We start from the raw sequence: 15,794 nt of genomic DNA on the forward strand, positions 1-15,794 counted from the left end.
TTACGTATCAAGAGGAGACTTGAATATGGAATCAGCCGCATTTTGATAAAAGTTATTTAAAGAATGCGAGATATTGTTGCAAATGAACAAATGTATCAGTTTGTGCGCCGTTAACTTCAGGAATATTTACCGGTTTTTGTTTTTTTTTTAATTATTTAGAAACCAATTTTAGAAAACAATAGCAATATTTAGGAAGTAAAATATGCCGTCGCATGTTCTCTGATAAATTCTGTGCATTTTGGTACCTCATTTGCAGAGTTTGGTTGCGTATAAGTTGAGAAAAAGGTATCTATACAGTAGAAATAATACAGAAGATCGATTGACTCCTATCGCTTGAGTGCTCAGTTCCAGGATTTCGGTCGCATCGAAACACCTGCACGCTTCATCCAATGCATTACAGTCGATCCTCGATAAGGGTGATAAAACCGTACGTGCTAGACCTTTGTACACATTTTTGTATTTTGACAAATTTCGGCTTTAGACTGAGCTTTTTTAAGCTACCGACCAGAAAGGGCCTACCGAGTCGGGAAAAAAGAGCATTATTTACCTACTCTTCAGTACTGGTTTAACCTTCTTGAAAGTAAAAAAAACCGCAAAGAAACAGTCAATAGTCGTAAACATAAGCAACATGGTTATTATCCTACCTACACTGTATAACACAAATTCGATGAGAATTCTCGTTACTGATTAATAATTTCAAGCGATCATTTTTTTTATTTGAAGAGCGGAAAAGTGAAAAAAAATCACTTTTATTCTGACTGCGCAAGCATCGAATACATTAACCAGAAATACCTTCAAAAGAATGATTTAAATTAAAATAATTCTTCTATGAAGATCAGCTTGCTCAAGGAAATGTTGGAACTTGGCAACCGTGATTGTATCCCTCAGATATCTCAAAGTTCAAATGGAAGAAAATAGGAGGTGAAAAAAAATTAGTTTTAACAGATTTACAAACAGCTCATGAAATTTACGGATGGAATAATTTGTTTTTCACGCTGAAAATGGTAGAAGTAAGCTATACCAAGGAGAGAAACACAGCATTCTAGGGTATTAATTATCAAATTGGGAGAAGCAATAGAGAAACAATTAACAGGACAGTAAAGCCAAAAATCAATTTCTACCACAAGAAAAATGTAGTGACTACGTGATAACAAACCCGGATAGTTATGAACAATCAAAAAAATACCTATATCGGAAGAGATTCATTTTTAACGGTCAAGATATTGTTGATGTTACATCACGTAAAAGTTTACAAGCTTTTACTTACAATTTGTGGCACAACGCAAGCATTTTGGAGATGAAGTAAAGTGTTAATTTATTAGCAACGGAAGAGTCCCTGATTAAAACTATTGAAAAAATTAGATAGTCCTAATTGAAGCTAGTCTTTGAAGGCTGACTAAAGCTGAGCCGCGGAACTAAAGAGCCAAATAGAGTATACGTGAAGTAGTAAAAAGATGAAGTGGAAAAAAAACTTCGTATAGGTTAGAGATTTGTCGACATTAGAATAAGAGAGCTGCGTCAAACTACTATCAACCTTGATAACGCGTGGTGATGCAACTTTATTTAGGAACACCTCATTGAAATTAAACGCTCATCCTTCGATATTTCTTAATTCCTTCCCATAAATCCTTCGATGATTTGATTTCGTTGCGTTAAACCAAAAAATAATGCGAAGCGGGAAGATATTTGACTTGGCAGAATACCATGTTGACTCGAGCCGCTAACAATCGCAGAGACAAAAGACTGTCTCGGTCTTTGAAAGTTCCGGCGTCGCGTCGCTATCGACCTTGCTGCGACGCGTACTTAGCAATGCATGCGAGCGTTAGAATACAATTCAATTATCATGAATCGCACGCCCCACTTGACGCCGCTGAATAAATCATAATTCGTAAGAAAGGCAACTGACGTAGGCGTAAAAGGCAAAACAACTGGAATTTTCGATGCTTCCGGGGAATATGCTACGGTAAAGTTTAATTGGCATAAAAGTTGTTCCTCTGGAAACTGTAGGGCTTGGAACAAATTGTTATTTTCCTCTGTTCTTAAATACTGTTTTAAAATAGGAACAACATATACGTTTCTATTTGTTGCTCATTACCATAGAAATCTAAATTTTATCTGTAATCTCCAATGTTGTATTCATACAGAAGGGCATGTAGACAAAGAGGCAATGAAAAGTTTCCTTTTTTGACCCGATTTTCGTAAAACACAATATAAAAATTTAGTTTATGAACGAAATCAAAGAAAAGCATACTTATGGGTGTGAATATGTACACAACTCGGGCTCCGGCGTTTTAACCTTTTTTAATAGGACTGTATAATGATCCTGATTTTTCGTTTGAATCGTCAAAGGTAATTTATAACCTGATAAAATGAACCTAAACATTTACCTATTGACTTGATTGATTTTTAATATTTACCTAGGTTGCACTTAATGTTGGCTTTAACTTCAGGGTTATCATGAAAGAATGGTGAGCTTTTGAACATGATTTAAACAACAGAATTACTTACGGTTTATGTTTTTATTTTTCGAAGTTGTTGTCTCAAATAGTTTTTTTTACATTTTCAACAAATTTCGAATACGTGCACCCCTAGTCGCTCGAAAAATGTCCAATCGATACTCAGTTTCTGTCCAAACATTAGTTAGCATTACGCCAATGATTGTCATTGCTTCATTAATCCTGTTCATCAAGTGGTTTTGGTCGCGAAATTTTTGTTAACAACGCTTTATATGTACCCCCAAGAAATAATGCAAGGTGTGAGATCTGGTATTTTCCTGTGCATTACTGAAACCACACCATTCTGTTATGATAAACCTGCATTTCGGCCATCGCGGCTGACTCACTGATTTTCTGAGAAAATAGAAAAATGTACCCAATATCCACATTCCAGGGAGAAAAATACGCACAAGAAACCTCAGAGTAAATATATAAAAGAGCGTTCAAGGCGTTATAATCGCAACCAAAAACTAGAGCTAACATTGAAAACACAAAGTCAGTAACATTACGAGATATGGAAAAAGTTAGAGAATGAAATAATTCGTCTAAATCATGCAATCAGATGTATCACTCGTAACTCGGATTTTACTGTTTCAATCTTGCTCGCAAGCATAAAATCCGAAAATCCCCTTTGTGTATATATAACCCTTCATAACCCAATGCTTTCTGCTATAAAGTTTAATGGCGAAACATGTAGCTGCCACAATAATTATGAATAAATAACAAATTTTCACATTTTTAAAATGAGAGGACTTGAATTGTAATATCCTCCAAGAGGAGCTATGGGCATAGAAAGGGTTAATCTGCAGTGGAAACTGTAGGTGTACTTTTGCGTTATTTGCAGCAGCTGCTGGAATCGGAGTGAAATTTTCACGAGGGCGCGCGCATGGCGATAAGGGCAGCAGGTCGGAAGATAAAGCGAAACTGAATGAAGCGACGAACCGTGGGCATGCGGGGCAACTAGCGGGGAGACCCGCCGACTCATGCGTCCGTCGGAAAATGGCATTGTAATGTATTCAATTGATGCGTCCTTGGCCCGTCGAGGACCGAGGGTACAATCGTCGAGCGCTTGAGTGAAAGAGAAACGATTAAGACCACCATGAAGGTACAATTTACGGTACGAAATGAGCCATTACCGAGCAGTAGTTAAATATATTTAACTTCAAAGAGGTCCAGCCGCGCATACTGATAATGAAATTAAGCATGAACCGGGAAAGAAATAGCCCAACGCAATGCAAAAATGACGGAACATCAATTTATTTCTATCCAATTATAATTAGGAAGGAAAAAAAAGTAAACTGAGATAGATTATTAGGAACACTGAATTGAAACTGTTTTCGGGGAAAGACAAATGGTACGAATCGGTACTCGAGAAATATTTACTACCCATTACATAACATGCAATCAGGGAAGAAGTATTCTCGCGAGTGTTACCCAATTCCTTAATTACAAGAAAAATAAATGAGGAGCAAAAAAGGGCTCCGCTAATAAACATTTACTTGGCGAATCTATTATATAGTCACAATCGAAAATATAAATCCTGAAAATCCTAATTATCCTGAAAACTACAGCGACTGTGTACCCTGTGCACAGCACAAGACCTCGAATTAACCCGGATGAATTTTGAAGAATGAATGGAAGATGGAGAGTAGATGGAAGTAAGCTAGAATGTTCTTATTTATCTGCATCGATGTCTTAAATGTTTTGTGGAAAAAATATCAATGAAAATTGAATCCTGGAATTTGATTTAGATTTATTGATGGAAAAGTAAAGACTCTCTGCAGTAAGACGATTTTATCGAACATCGCTGCTCGGATTAACCTATTTAAATTTTGAGTAACAAATATTTTTTAAACACGTGCAACCCAAATATTTAATGCTAAGTACATGAAGTTATATGCTTGGATATCACTAGAATCACCAAGGCCTGACCGAAACTGTTTCATGGCTCATGGGCAACATCAATTAATATTTTCCGTCACGGCCTAGAGCCCATCCACGAAATGGTAGTGAGCAAGCTGGTTCTTCCGTATCGCTGACATTTTTCCCGTTCATGCATTCATTCATAAGCCAAAGATGAAGAGAAATGATACACGCTTGGTGAATTCTATGAAAATTTATTTTTAATTCTATGCTGCCGAGATTCTATTCTGCTGCGCAAACTATTATTAGCAAAAGTCTACGTTAGACGGTCTTCTTTTCCAACGGATGGTCTCCAATTCAAATCACGGGTCTTGAAAATCAGGAAAGACACTTAGGCATAGAATTAAGTGCAGTAATAAAAAAAACTGTTAAACTTATGAGGCTAGAAATGAAAAAAAACGGAGGAATTCTTATCTCTCAATAAGTCAAGTCCATTCAGTAGCCCTACAATAATTTACAATGAAACCAACAACTTTGATTCTAATTTTAGCTAAGAATGGCAATGCTTGTAGAATAAATCTCTCGTCATTAAAAGAAGTGAATAATATATATTATTCCCATGTTTTCAAACAAAAATTTCCTCATTAGTCTATTGTAAAACGTTCGCAATAATTTTGAAATTATTTAATAAACCCCTTGTTTAGTAAATTTTGAGGCATCAATTTTGGGATCAAGGTAACAACTATCCATAACTTTAATCCGTCAATTACAACAATTCTAACACCATTTGTTTCAACGCACACATTCCATATACATCATTATTTTTTGGGGAATTTATCATTTACACCATAATAAAACCCAACCAAAATATCCTTCGTAGCAACTATATTCATATTTGGTTTAACATTATCGTCACAAGACTAAGGTACCTACGTGGTTTTATACGATTTATTCAAATAAATTTTGCATTTTACGGAATTTAACTAAAGTTATACCGCGGTAATGGCAAAAAATACTCTGTGGAAGCGTCATTAATCATCGTACAGTTTCTACAGACAATTTGAGAAAACAACAGTGGCCTACGTCTATCCATCCGAGCTACTTTTCTATAATTTCTCCCAACTGGGATAACGCATTTGAAAAATTTCAATGCTTTAGAATCAAGCATTGACGATTGATGAAAAATCATTCATTGAGGTGTAAATGCTACATGAGAAAAACAAATGATTAGCTGAGGTTAAGAGCAGTATTGATGGCAACAGGTGTAAAAAAATACAATAAAAAGGTTTTATGTACTTTCCTTCGCGACAAAATTTTCAATCGTAAAAAATTGAACATTTTTCGAGTCATAAACCTAATATTGCCCTCTTTTTCTCTCCAGAGAGGCGGAAAATTCTGCACGACATGAATGGCGAATTTGGAGGAGGCCAGCTATCAGCTATCATGGGACCTTCCGGAGCAGGGAAATCTACGCTTCTAAAAATCCTCGCCGGATACACGTGAGTGTTCAAGAATTCTGCACTTTCCTAAAATCACGGCATTAATAAGGAGTTGATCACAGAATGAAGGAGAAGTTTCAGGGTTACAAATTGACGTACCATTCCGACGAACGAAGTTTGCCCTTTCTCCCAATACAAAACTTGAATCTCAAAAAGATGAATGCGCTCCATTCTCAATCCTTAAAAAAACTCTAAAAGATGAATTTTTTCTATTGAATTAAAAAAAAAATATCTGAGATATTTATCATTGGATACTAATTATTTCCATCGTTTTGGGATGAAATCCTTCGATTACTTAATTGCGGACAGTAAAACTTTCGGTGCATCACGAAGGATCCAAGTGAACAACTTTATTTATATTCTCAAAGTTTAAACCCCATCTTGAATTAGTTTAGTGACCAACAACAAGACTATAGCTACTTATCTCTTTATTAAATCCTGCTTCGAAGCAGGTAAGTTAATATGTCACCTTATCTAAGAGGTATTTATTAGATACATAAAAACGCGACAGCTTGTACGAGTACGTAATAATTGAAGTTACTAATGTTCATAAACACGTGAATTCTTGTTTAAAACAGCAATAGCCAACAGATAAATTTTAAGTGGTTGAGTGATTTTTTATAATATACAAAAAGCGCCAGAACATAAATACCGCAGCACTCATGCGATATCCCAACCCTTTGCATCTCCAGAAAATTATTAGAAATCGAAACGTACCGAGAAGTATTCTCAGCCTAAATCACCTGTTTCAAAATTTATTACAAGAGATCAGGTAAACGTTCTCCACACACAGAAACTGTGGCTTTCCTGAGTAGTCTTAAGGAAGAAAAATAGGTATAGTCTCTTTCCATGGAGACATATAATGTAAAGAGTAACTTAGGATTAATACTACCATTCTAACAATAATACAGGCGAGAATAATTCTTACAATTAGTAGTAATAAATGAACTCCAGTCTGCAATAAATTGGTTCAAAAATGCATTAGATCAAAACGATCAAATTCGTGGCGATGTAAAATGTTTTATCTCATGTTTTTCGTCCTTCATTCAGTTCTACAACAAAGTAAATAATTCTGGTAGTTATTGTTTTTTAATTTTTCGTGCGCTACTTGAAGTCAGTGTCCTCAAGGATGTGCAACAATGGAAGTTCACGTTCCGCATAGCGATAGCAGCCCATGCATTATTCAAGATAGATGATGTTTGCATTCTCGAAGTACCGACCACATGGAGGAAACAAGAAGACGCCAGAAAGTTGTCATATGCGTACAATTGAAGGTAGTTTTCGCGATAGTTAATTGAAGAGCAAAAAAGTGAGCATATATAATCAGTATTTTATTTCTAAATCTACATTATATTTTTAAGAATTAGCTAGGATGTGGTGTTACAATCAATATATAATTTACTTTTTGTAGAGGAAACTGAAGGATGCCATGCATGATAGCCATTACCTATCGCATAATTCCCAAAAATAAAAGAGTAAATAGCTTCAGATGTGTTTTCATACTTCCTTCACCATAAAAATGATAACTAGATCTAGAACATAGCAGAGTATGCGTTGATTTCTACACAGTGGCTTGAATGAAACCCTGAGGTACCGCCACGCCTAAAAATGACATACGACATACCTTAGCACAAAGTTATCTGAAAACTGAAATTTTTTTCTAAAATAAGACACTAAGAATTGTTTCGGGGGATATTGATATATTTCACTCATTACCAGTTCACTACCACTGATTTTCCTACCCCTTAAAATTTACAAAAAAAGTGTATCACAGCACTCATGAAGTAAAATCGCCTTATTCTTAAGTTTCAAAGTAGGCTTCCGTGGAAATTATGACGGTAGACAGCGATTCTTCCGGGTTTCCTTCCGTGTTCATCCATTTTACTGCTCAATATATCACCAACGTTTCAATTGGCTTCCTCAGGTCCACTGAAGACTTCAGAGCTGAGGGGCTTCAGTGGACCTGAGGAATTCAACTGGAACGCTGGCGAAATATTGTCCAGTGAAATGGATAAACGCGGAAGGAAACCCGGAAGAATCACTGTCTAACTTCTTATTCTTGCCAACACAACAGAACCCATTTCTGCAAAGCTCTCGCCATTGATCAACAACCTCTTTTTGGAAAGTTCTTTTTCATTAACATTTTTCTAACACATTCCAATTTGCCTTAATAGCCTCTCTTAGAATATGCATCCTCAGTTGTTGAATGAGCCTTCCGTAGAGTGGTGGAGTAGCCGCAGCTATGCTTCCGGGTTGCCCTACGCGTCGTTTCATCTTTGTGACGACAGTTTCGCCGGCATAAGGGGGCATCCAATAATTACGTGAGGCGTTTAGTTGGGGAGGGAGCAAGCCGAACCTCACCCTGTCTCACGTTGGGTCCTGGCAGGTATCACGTAATTATTTTTCCTTGCATTATGCTTGTTTATCCAGTTATCAGAATATTTGGTTAACTTTAAATCAAATCCTCAAGTTTCTTCCGCGAGAAACACAATTACGTGCTCTGACACATTCTGTTTCACAAATTTAACTGTTACAGGGTTATTAAAGTGAAAATATTCCATTCTTGCCTAAGAAAAACAATGATTGATAAGCAGAAACCCATTTTCGAACTTGGGACTCATGGGACTATGTAGGTGGTGTATGGAGTCCAAAAAAAACACTACCAGGGATGAGCGAAAAAATGATGAGAAAACTTAAGCTTCGTAATTATTCATGGTGATCACTTCCGAGGTGACGTGAACACGCCTTGAATATATGATATGTTTTGATTGAAATATAACCGATTAATTTTGGTTTCCTGATGAATGATTCCCTGCTTACCATTTCCAAAAGTCAATTAAGAGGTTCCATAACCAATCTCATTGTGACTAACTTTTACTTTTTTCGACAGCAGCAATTGACTCGATATGATGCCTTAATTTTTTTTTCAAATATAATTTCCAATCATAGCGCACGAAATATAATTATTTTCCTATTTGAGACAGAGAACAATTATTTTTTTATTTTACTCCTATTTAGAGGACAGATAGAAGAAGAGAAACATGGAAAAAGTACCTAAAGCCTATATCTAAGGAGAAAAACATCATCATCATCTCTGGTTAACAATCCTAAGATTGGTTTGACGCACCTCTCCACTCAATTCTATTATCTGCTTATCTTTTCAAACCTAAGTATTTCTTCTCTTTCACATCCTTCTTTACCTGTTTCATATATTTTGTTCGAGGTCTTCCTCTCCCGTTATTGCCATCCACTTCTCCTTATCTTCATCAGGCCATCATGTCTCAATATGTGGCCTGTAAGGTTGTTCCGTCTTCTTATTAAGGTTTTCATGAAGCCTCTATTCTATCCTTCTGTTTTTAGGACTTCCTCTTTACTAACTCGGTCGAGAAAAATATTCAAGATTTTCTTAACTTAAAAATGTTTCGCGCAGTAAGAAATGTACCATGGGGTAAAAAGTATCCCAACAAAGTTTGTGCCGCCATTATCGCTCCGCGGATTAGTGGGTTTCCTTTCCAGTGGTTGTTATTCTTTGGTCAGGGAGGGAAATTCAAATAAGGTTCACCATTTCCTTTCTTTGTCTTCCAAGTGCGCGACCAACCACTGAGTCTCCCGCAACCTAAAGAATGACTCGCGACGAACTCCGTAGAAAAGAGGTGCATTCGACGGCATCATTTGCGCACACTGGGAATGCTCCCCTGAATTTTCCTTCGCCTATCTTAACCAAACGGCAAAAATCACTACGGGCCATAGCAAGCTTTCTCTTAAGGCAAACAAGACAGTCAACGAGAAGATTCGATGGGCCACGTATTTGAATGCAGTGGATTTTGAAGAAGTTTTAGCTTTTCCGGGGGTACTGACGAGCACATTGCCAGAACGCGTTTTTCTTTCGACCGAGAAAAATATATGTTCCTATCTAGATTTAAGATGCCTTTTTCAGCAGGCGAAAGAGGGAAAAGTAGTCAGCTTGTTGGAGGCAGGCTTAGGTACCAGTAGCGGAAACATAGCGAAGGATGAATAAAAATTCAAGTACTGTGCACTACTCGGAGAAGCGCAACAAGGAGGGTAATGAGGCACAGAAAAATCGGAGAAGACCTGACCTCCACCTGAAAAGTGACCGATTAGGACCTAGGTGTACAACCGGAGATGTAGATGCTGACATATAATACATCGAAGTGCAGCCGAGATTTCGAGTTTAAAAAAAGGAGAGATATTGTCCCAAGTGTAGTGTGAAGTCATTGAAGTATATTTTCGGTCCTTCATTTTTTTTGTCCACATTAATTTAGATAATTTATTTGACCCTTAAATATTGTCAAAAGTAATTTGACAGCAAAATGTCATGCCTTAGGTTGGTCCAAAAAATATTCTTTTTCCACCTCGGCATATTAAATAAGGAATTTTTTAATTGCTGGGAAAGCCAAGGACAAAAATGGTGCTGGTTTTACTTATTTGAAACAAGTCCCTCGATTAAGTGAGGCAGGGATCAAAGAAGGAATTTGTATTGGGCCACAGATTAGGGAAACGCTGAACGATTCGGAATTTCAGCAATTAAAATCAACGGAAAAAAGCGCGTGGAACGCATTCAGAATATATCTGAAAATTTTTGCGGAAATACCATGGATGAAAATTATCACGATCTGGTGGCTAATCTAATTAGATCGCACCAAAAAATGGGCTGCAATGTAAATTTAAAAATGTATTTTCTCGACTCACACCTTGCCTTTTTCCACCAAACCTCAGCGCTGTTAGAGATGAACATAGTGAGCGTTTCGACCAAGATATTTTACATTTGGAAAAATATTAACAAGGAAATTTCAGCAAAATGTTAGCAGATTATTGATGGACTCTGAATAGGGACTTATCAGATGTTAATTATCCGAAAAAATCCTATGAAAGTTCCTGTTTTTCACATTTTTTAAAATCACGATTTATTTGCTTAAATATCCTTGAACCCCTATGTAATTCGGTTGTCCTAAAGAAACTAGACGTGATAGAAAACATCTGAGCCCAGATTTGGAATCAGGACGAAAAGCACCTTTAGGATCATCCAACAACATCTCTAGGACAAAAAAATTTTTTGTTGACCAGTGTGTTTAGAGTAATTCATGATGCTCAAAATCGCACCACGCCATTGCTGCCTTGCAGATTACGTCTAGCGAAATTTATCCCGTAAATTTTCAGAGACGAGAAAATGAGGAGGTGGAGATTGGCTTTAAGTGAATTTTATTTCGAGTGCCAGAGTAGCGGCGAAGACGGAACGGAAAGGAGGGTTAGAGGGAGATTGCGGGTGAAGGGAAGGCACAATTCATAAGGATATCGAATGCGCCAACATTCTAGAAAGGAGTACGAAATACGATCGAGCCTCGGTTCGAGGCTGGCAAATTCACCGTCACGACCTTGATGGCTGAAAAAATACCGTATTTGAATTTCCCTCGTCTCATACACCGTAAGAAAGGGAATCCATTATCTTGCAAAGCGATGGTGGTGGCACTAACTCTGTTGGGATACTTTTTCCCCCATAGTAAATTCCTAGCTTCTAGCATAATTGATACAATAATATTTAGAGATGGTCGTTAGCGGTGACTCGATCCATACTTAAATTTTTCATGGAGAACTCATTAAGTATGGAATCTGTCTGCCGGACGCGACGCTAAGCCGTGATCTCGTTGGTGCGTTTAGTTATAAAACAGGTTAATACAGACGCCAGGTTTCTATCTACCCTTCCTTTCCCTCAGTGAAGTAAATGACCATGAGTGTTGATCGCCACATTGAAACACCCTATAGCATACGTAAGCAGTGAAGTATCGAAACTTGACAGGTTATCCTCTTCTCAAGACACTCAAAAGCTTCTTGAAAACATGACGTGGTTGCATGAATGATGTCATCTTTGTTAATGCTAAAATTCTGCGTGATAACTAACTTCTAACTTCCTCAGTATTTACACGGCGGTTTCTTGGAGCCCATTTACGTTTCAGGTTAACTATTCATAATTTTTTTCCAATCTTTTTCATTTTCTGACCCATTCCATTACACGGATACTTCTGAGCCAGCCTTAAATGCAGAGATCCTACGAACTTCTCCGTAATTTGGTATTCTTTCTCGGTTTTTACGGCATTTATAGTGTCTCAAGGCATTACAGATCATATTTTGTGACGTGACGTCATGGCAAAATTAGCAGTGACGGAACGCGCTTTCCTTAACTTTTTTCAGAAGTGTGTGTGTTTTTTTATTACAATTTATTATTTACGTTTTATTATAATGTTTTTGTTTTGGTTACGAATTATATATATGTGTATACGAGTTATATAGTTATTAGAAATTTTTAGGCTCCAAAATTGACAAAAATGTTATTTGAGTATTATGTCTTTTGTTAACCAGTGCCGGAACGGCGTTGGAACGAACCATGACACCACTGGTTTTGGGCAGTTCGCATTTGTCTGAAGAACACAAAAGTTACCTCATTTGATTTAATGAACAAGCACACGATAGCAAACGAGTCAGATATTCTTTGAATTACTACACGTGTTTATACGACCTTAACGTGTTTAGGAGGTTCGTTTCATTGAAAAAGTTTACAGTGCGTTAATCAATGCAAGCCAGTTTTGAAAATAAAATTATGTGAGTGAGTTTTAGTTTTTAGGTAACATAAATGGACCTCAATAGTAATTATGCTCACGCCAGTAATCGTCGCCTTAAACAATCACCATTTAGAAAGTCATTATCATGTACGTTGTCACTAAATACAATGTCAGCTGTAGTAGGGCCATGGTGGTACTACTCGGCGAAGATTGCAATTGAGAATATCGGTCGTGAAGACCAACCGGATATGCTATTACAGAATCGTTTTGCCCTTTACTCGTCGTTGACGAGTGATGGTACGCGTTCGGGTCAAAAGTCATTTTATCACTTTAATCGAGGATAGTGGCGTTAAAATAATTATGTCACTCAGAAAAGGGGTGTGTAACCATGGTAGGATATAATTTTGAGCCTAGAGTTTTGATTTGGATCTTGTTCAAGCACAAGTTTTAAATTAAAATCCCTACCGAGCTCCGTAATTTCGTATTTATTTAAAAAAAAAAAACAGAATTAGTACTCGTGAACGATCTTGAAATGCGTTAAAGAGAACTGCTTCAAAAATTGTCTTATAATGTGTGATCCGAGTCAACTTTAAATATAACCATTGAAGGCGCGGGAACATCATGATCCCTGGTGAGAAAGACAAAAGCGTTTACGAGTGGCACTGAAAAAATGAACCTTTTATAGATAATCCCAACATATCTCACTCGATGGCTCTGCAAATAAAATCATGAACAGGAAAATGAGATAGCCACAGCAGCGGTTGGAAGATACGGGAATATAGGAAACTTTAGTCCTGGAGAAAAGTTTCATAGAAAGATTTGAAGGCCACAGAACTGGGCATACTTCATGGAAAAACAAGATATAACACCATATCAAAGATCTATAAAATTTTTGATTAAGGGTATATTTTTTTAATTTTTGGCCAATCAACTGTAAGGAAATTCAAACAAATGACATATTTTCAATAGGAAATTGCTATTTATAAAGTAGAAAAAGGGGTAAGAAAAGGGTATCTTCCCTGAATTGGGCTGTTACCTTAAACACAAAGCTTCCCTGTAGAATTCCACTTAGAGTATCTCGAAAAAATTGCTGCTTTGGTCTAAATAGTTCTTCATTCGGTAATTGTGTTATGATTTTTTGAATTACCAAGCCAATTTCATTCACACAATAGCTTTATAAATTTAAAACTGCACATTGATTTTTTTAATTAATTGGAAATTGAAATATTTTTACATTTTTAGATTATAATGACTATCTAATTAAAGTTAATAATTCTTTCATATCGGTCTTAAAGCTTTATAATCACCACAAAGCAGCAAATGCATTATAAATACTAAAATTAAAAAAACATCTGATTAGGCTGTAAACAAAAGCATTTATATTTTCGAGATTTATATAGACAGAGTAGACTGAGACGCTACCAACCGATCTTAGGTTTGAATTACTTCGATCGATGACGATTAGGAGTTCAGATACTTTTTACGAAACACGTTTATGAGGTAGTTATCTATGATACTGAGTTATTGCGCCGTAATTCATTCCACCATTATGCTATAAAGATTTAACATCCACTCTAATAGGCTACGAAGGATTTCAGTTTTCTCTCACGAGCTACGATAAACTCCTCTTTCCCCGCGGCGTAACACCCTGACCGTATTATGCATAATAGGACACGTGTGATAAGTTAAATGAACAGGTAAGAGAGCGCAGGAACGATTAGTGATAAAAAAATGCAGGAAACCATCGAAAAATCACTTTGACACAAAAAACAAAGAACAGCAAAATACTTGAATTTCTTCATTTATCTCAGGGAAGTACATAAATCCTCGAAAAAAAAACAAAGCTCGATTTTCACCAAAACAATACGGCTATTCTTTCCATTTGAGGAATAAAAGTGCAACATTTAATGGGAAAATTTTTAAATACGCGGTTGTTTAGATATACTATTAGTGATTTTATAAGATTATTTGGCGTATATTTCGTTTTTAGTGGCCTAGAATTTCCAGATAATCACTTGAAAAACGCACTTGTTAGTTGTTCAATTTTCTCCTAGTTTCGTCGATGCTTTGTCATTCAATAATTTATACGCCCTCTAAACACCATAAGGATCATATTTTTCCTCTAATAATTTATTTAGGAGGAAATGATAGTTTTTTGCTACAAAATTCATACTTTTGCTCAAATGTCATTGAAAAAACGAAATTCTACTATTTCTTATATTAAATTTAATATTTTTTCTCTCTATTTAATATTAAATTTCGACAAAATAATGTGTTTCCACAAACAAAATTTCCAGCTCAGGAATTCTTTCCAAGAATGGGTATTACTAAAAAAAATGAAATTAAACAAATTTTCCTAATAGAAAAATGTTGGTCTTTCTCCAAAAATGCAGGTAAAATTTTCCAAACATTAAATTCACGATCAGCATCAACCAACAGTCATTGCATCAGCACAATCAGCAAAGCGTTAAGGCCGTTTTACACGGTGTACGTCATTGAGCAGTCTGACGTATGTACCAGGGCGCAATCAAAATTGCGTCGTGTAAAGCGGTGTATTGCTAGAACGCATGCGGGAATGCGTGGATGCAAGATGGAAAAAAGCCCCAGCTCTAATTCCGAGCTCGCTTTCTCGCAATTTCGAACGTTTTCAGTGATAACTTGCGCAATGACATGCCCCGTGTAAAACGGCCTTTAATGGTATCACGGTATATTATTCATAGAAACGCCAAACATTTTGTCATAATTATGTATAATGTTCCCTTAACCAAATGGTCTTTGAAGCCTAGAATGATCTCAGCTAATATTGGGCTAAATTGGACGAGCTGAAGGGAATGTCGAAAATACCGTCGATATGCATTGAGTGATCTTAATTTTTAAATAGATGCTACAGGAAAATGTTTTGTTTGGAAGGGAGAAAAAAGGCTGATTGGTTGAATATCCTCATCTCCTTCAAAACAAAATGTTTTACCTTAAAAGCTCCTTTTCAAAAATATTTATCACTTGCTTCAATGCATGTCGACAGTGTTGTCGACCATTATGCCTTCTCTTACACCTTAACCGACTATTAATCCTTCCAACTACCGTCTCACAATCGTGGCACGCAAATAGGCCAGCTTCTGGGAGAGCCAATGAAAAGCCTTGGTAGTTTTTGTCATAACGGATCGCTGATGAAATAACGAGGTGAATCTTTATTTAACAGGTCATTTATTTGGCTTTATTTTGATCCTGCGAACGCCTATTTATTTAACAGAGGAAATAATGAGGACACTAAGTTCAACTACCTACTCTAAATACGGTGAAAAGAGCTTGAATTAATAACTAAAAAGTACTTTAGCGGAGGACGGATTCCTTTGCAAATTGTC

At 36.5% G+C, this 15,794-nt stretch overlaps 1 protein-coding gene across 1 annotated transcript in view; it reads left to right on the forward strand.

Annotated features, from left to right (window-relative positions):
- Positions 1–15,794, forward strand: part of LOC124157550 (ATP-binding cassette sub-family G member 1-like) — a 59,051-nt gene that overhangs the window by 19,034 nt on the left and 24,223 nt on the right. The window contains exon 2 of the mRNA XM_046532374.1: positions 5,740–5,857. Within this exon, the coding sequence (XP_046388330.1) occupies positions 5,740–5,857 (118 nt within the window). The remainder of the gene's footprint in view (positions 1–5,739; positions 5,858–15,794) is intronic.

Source organism: Ischnura elegans, chromosome 4, assembly GCF_921293095.1.
Source record: "Ischnura elegans chromosome 4, ioIscEleg1.1, whole genome shotgun sequence".
Classification (NCBI taxonomy): Eukaryota; Metazoa; Arthropoda; class Insecta; order Odonata; family Coenagrionidae; genus Ischnura; species Ischnura elegans.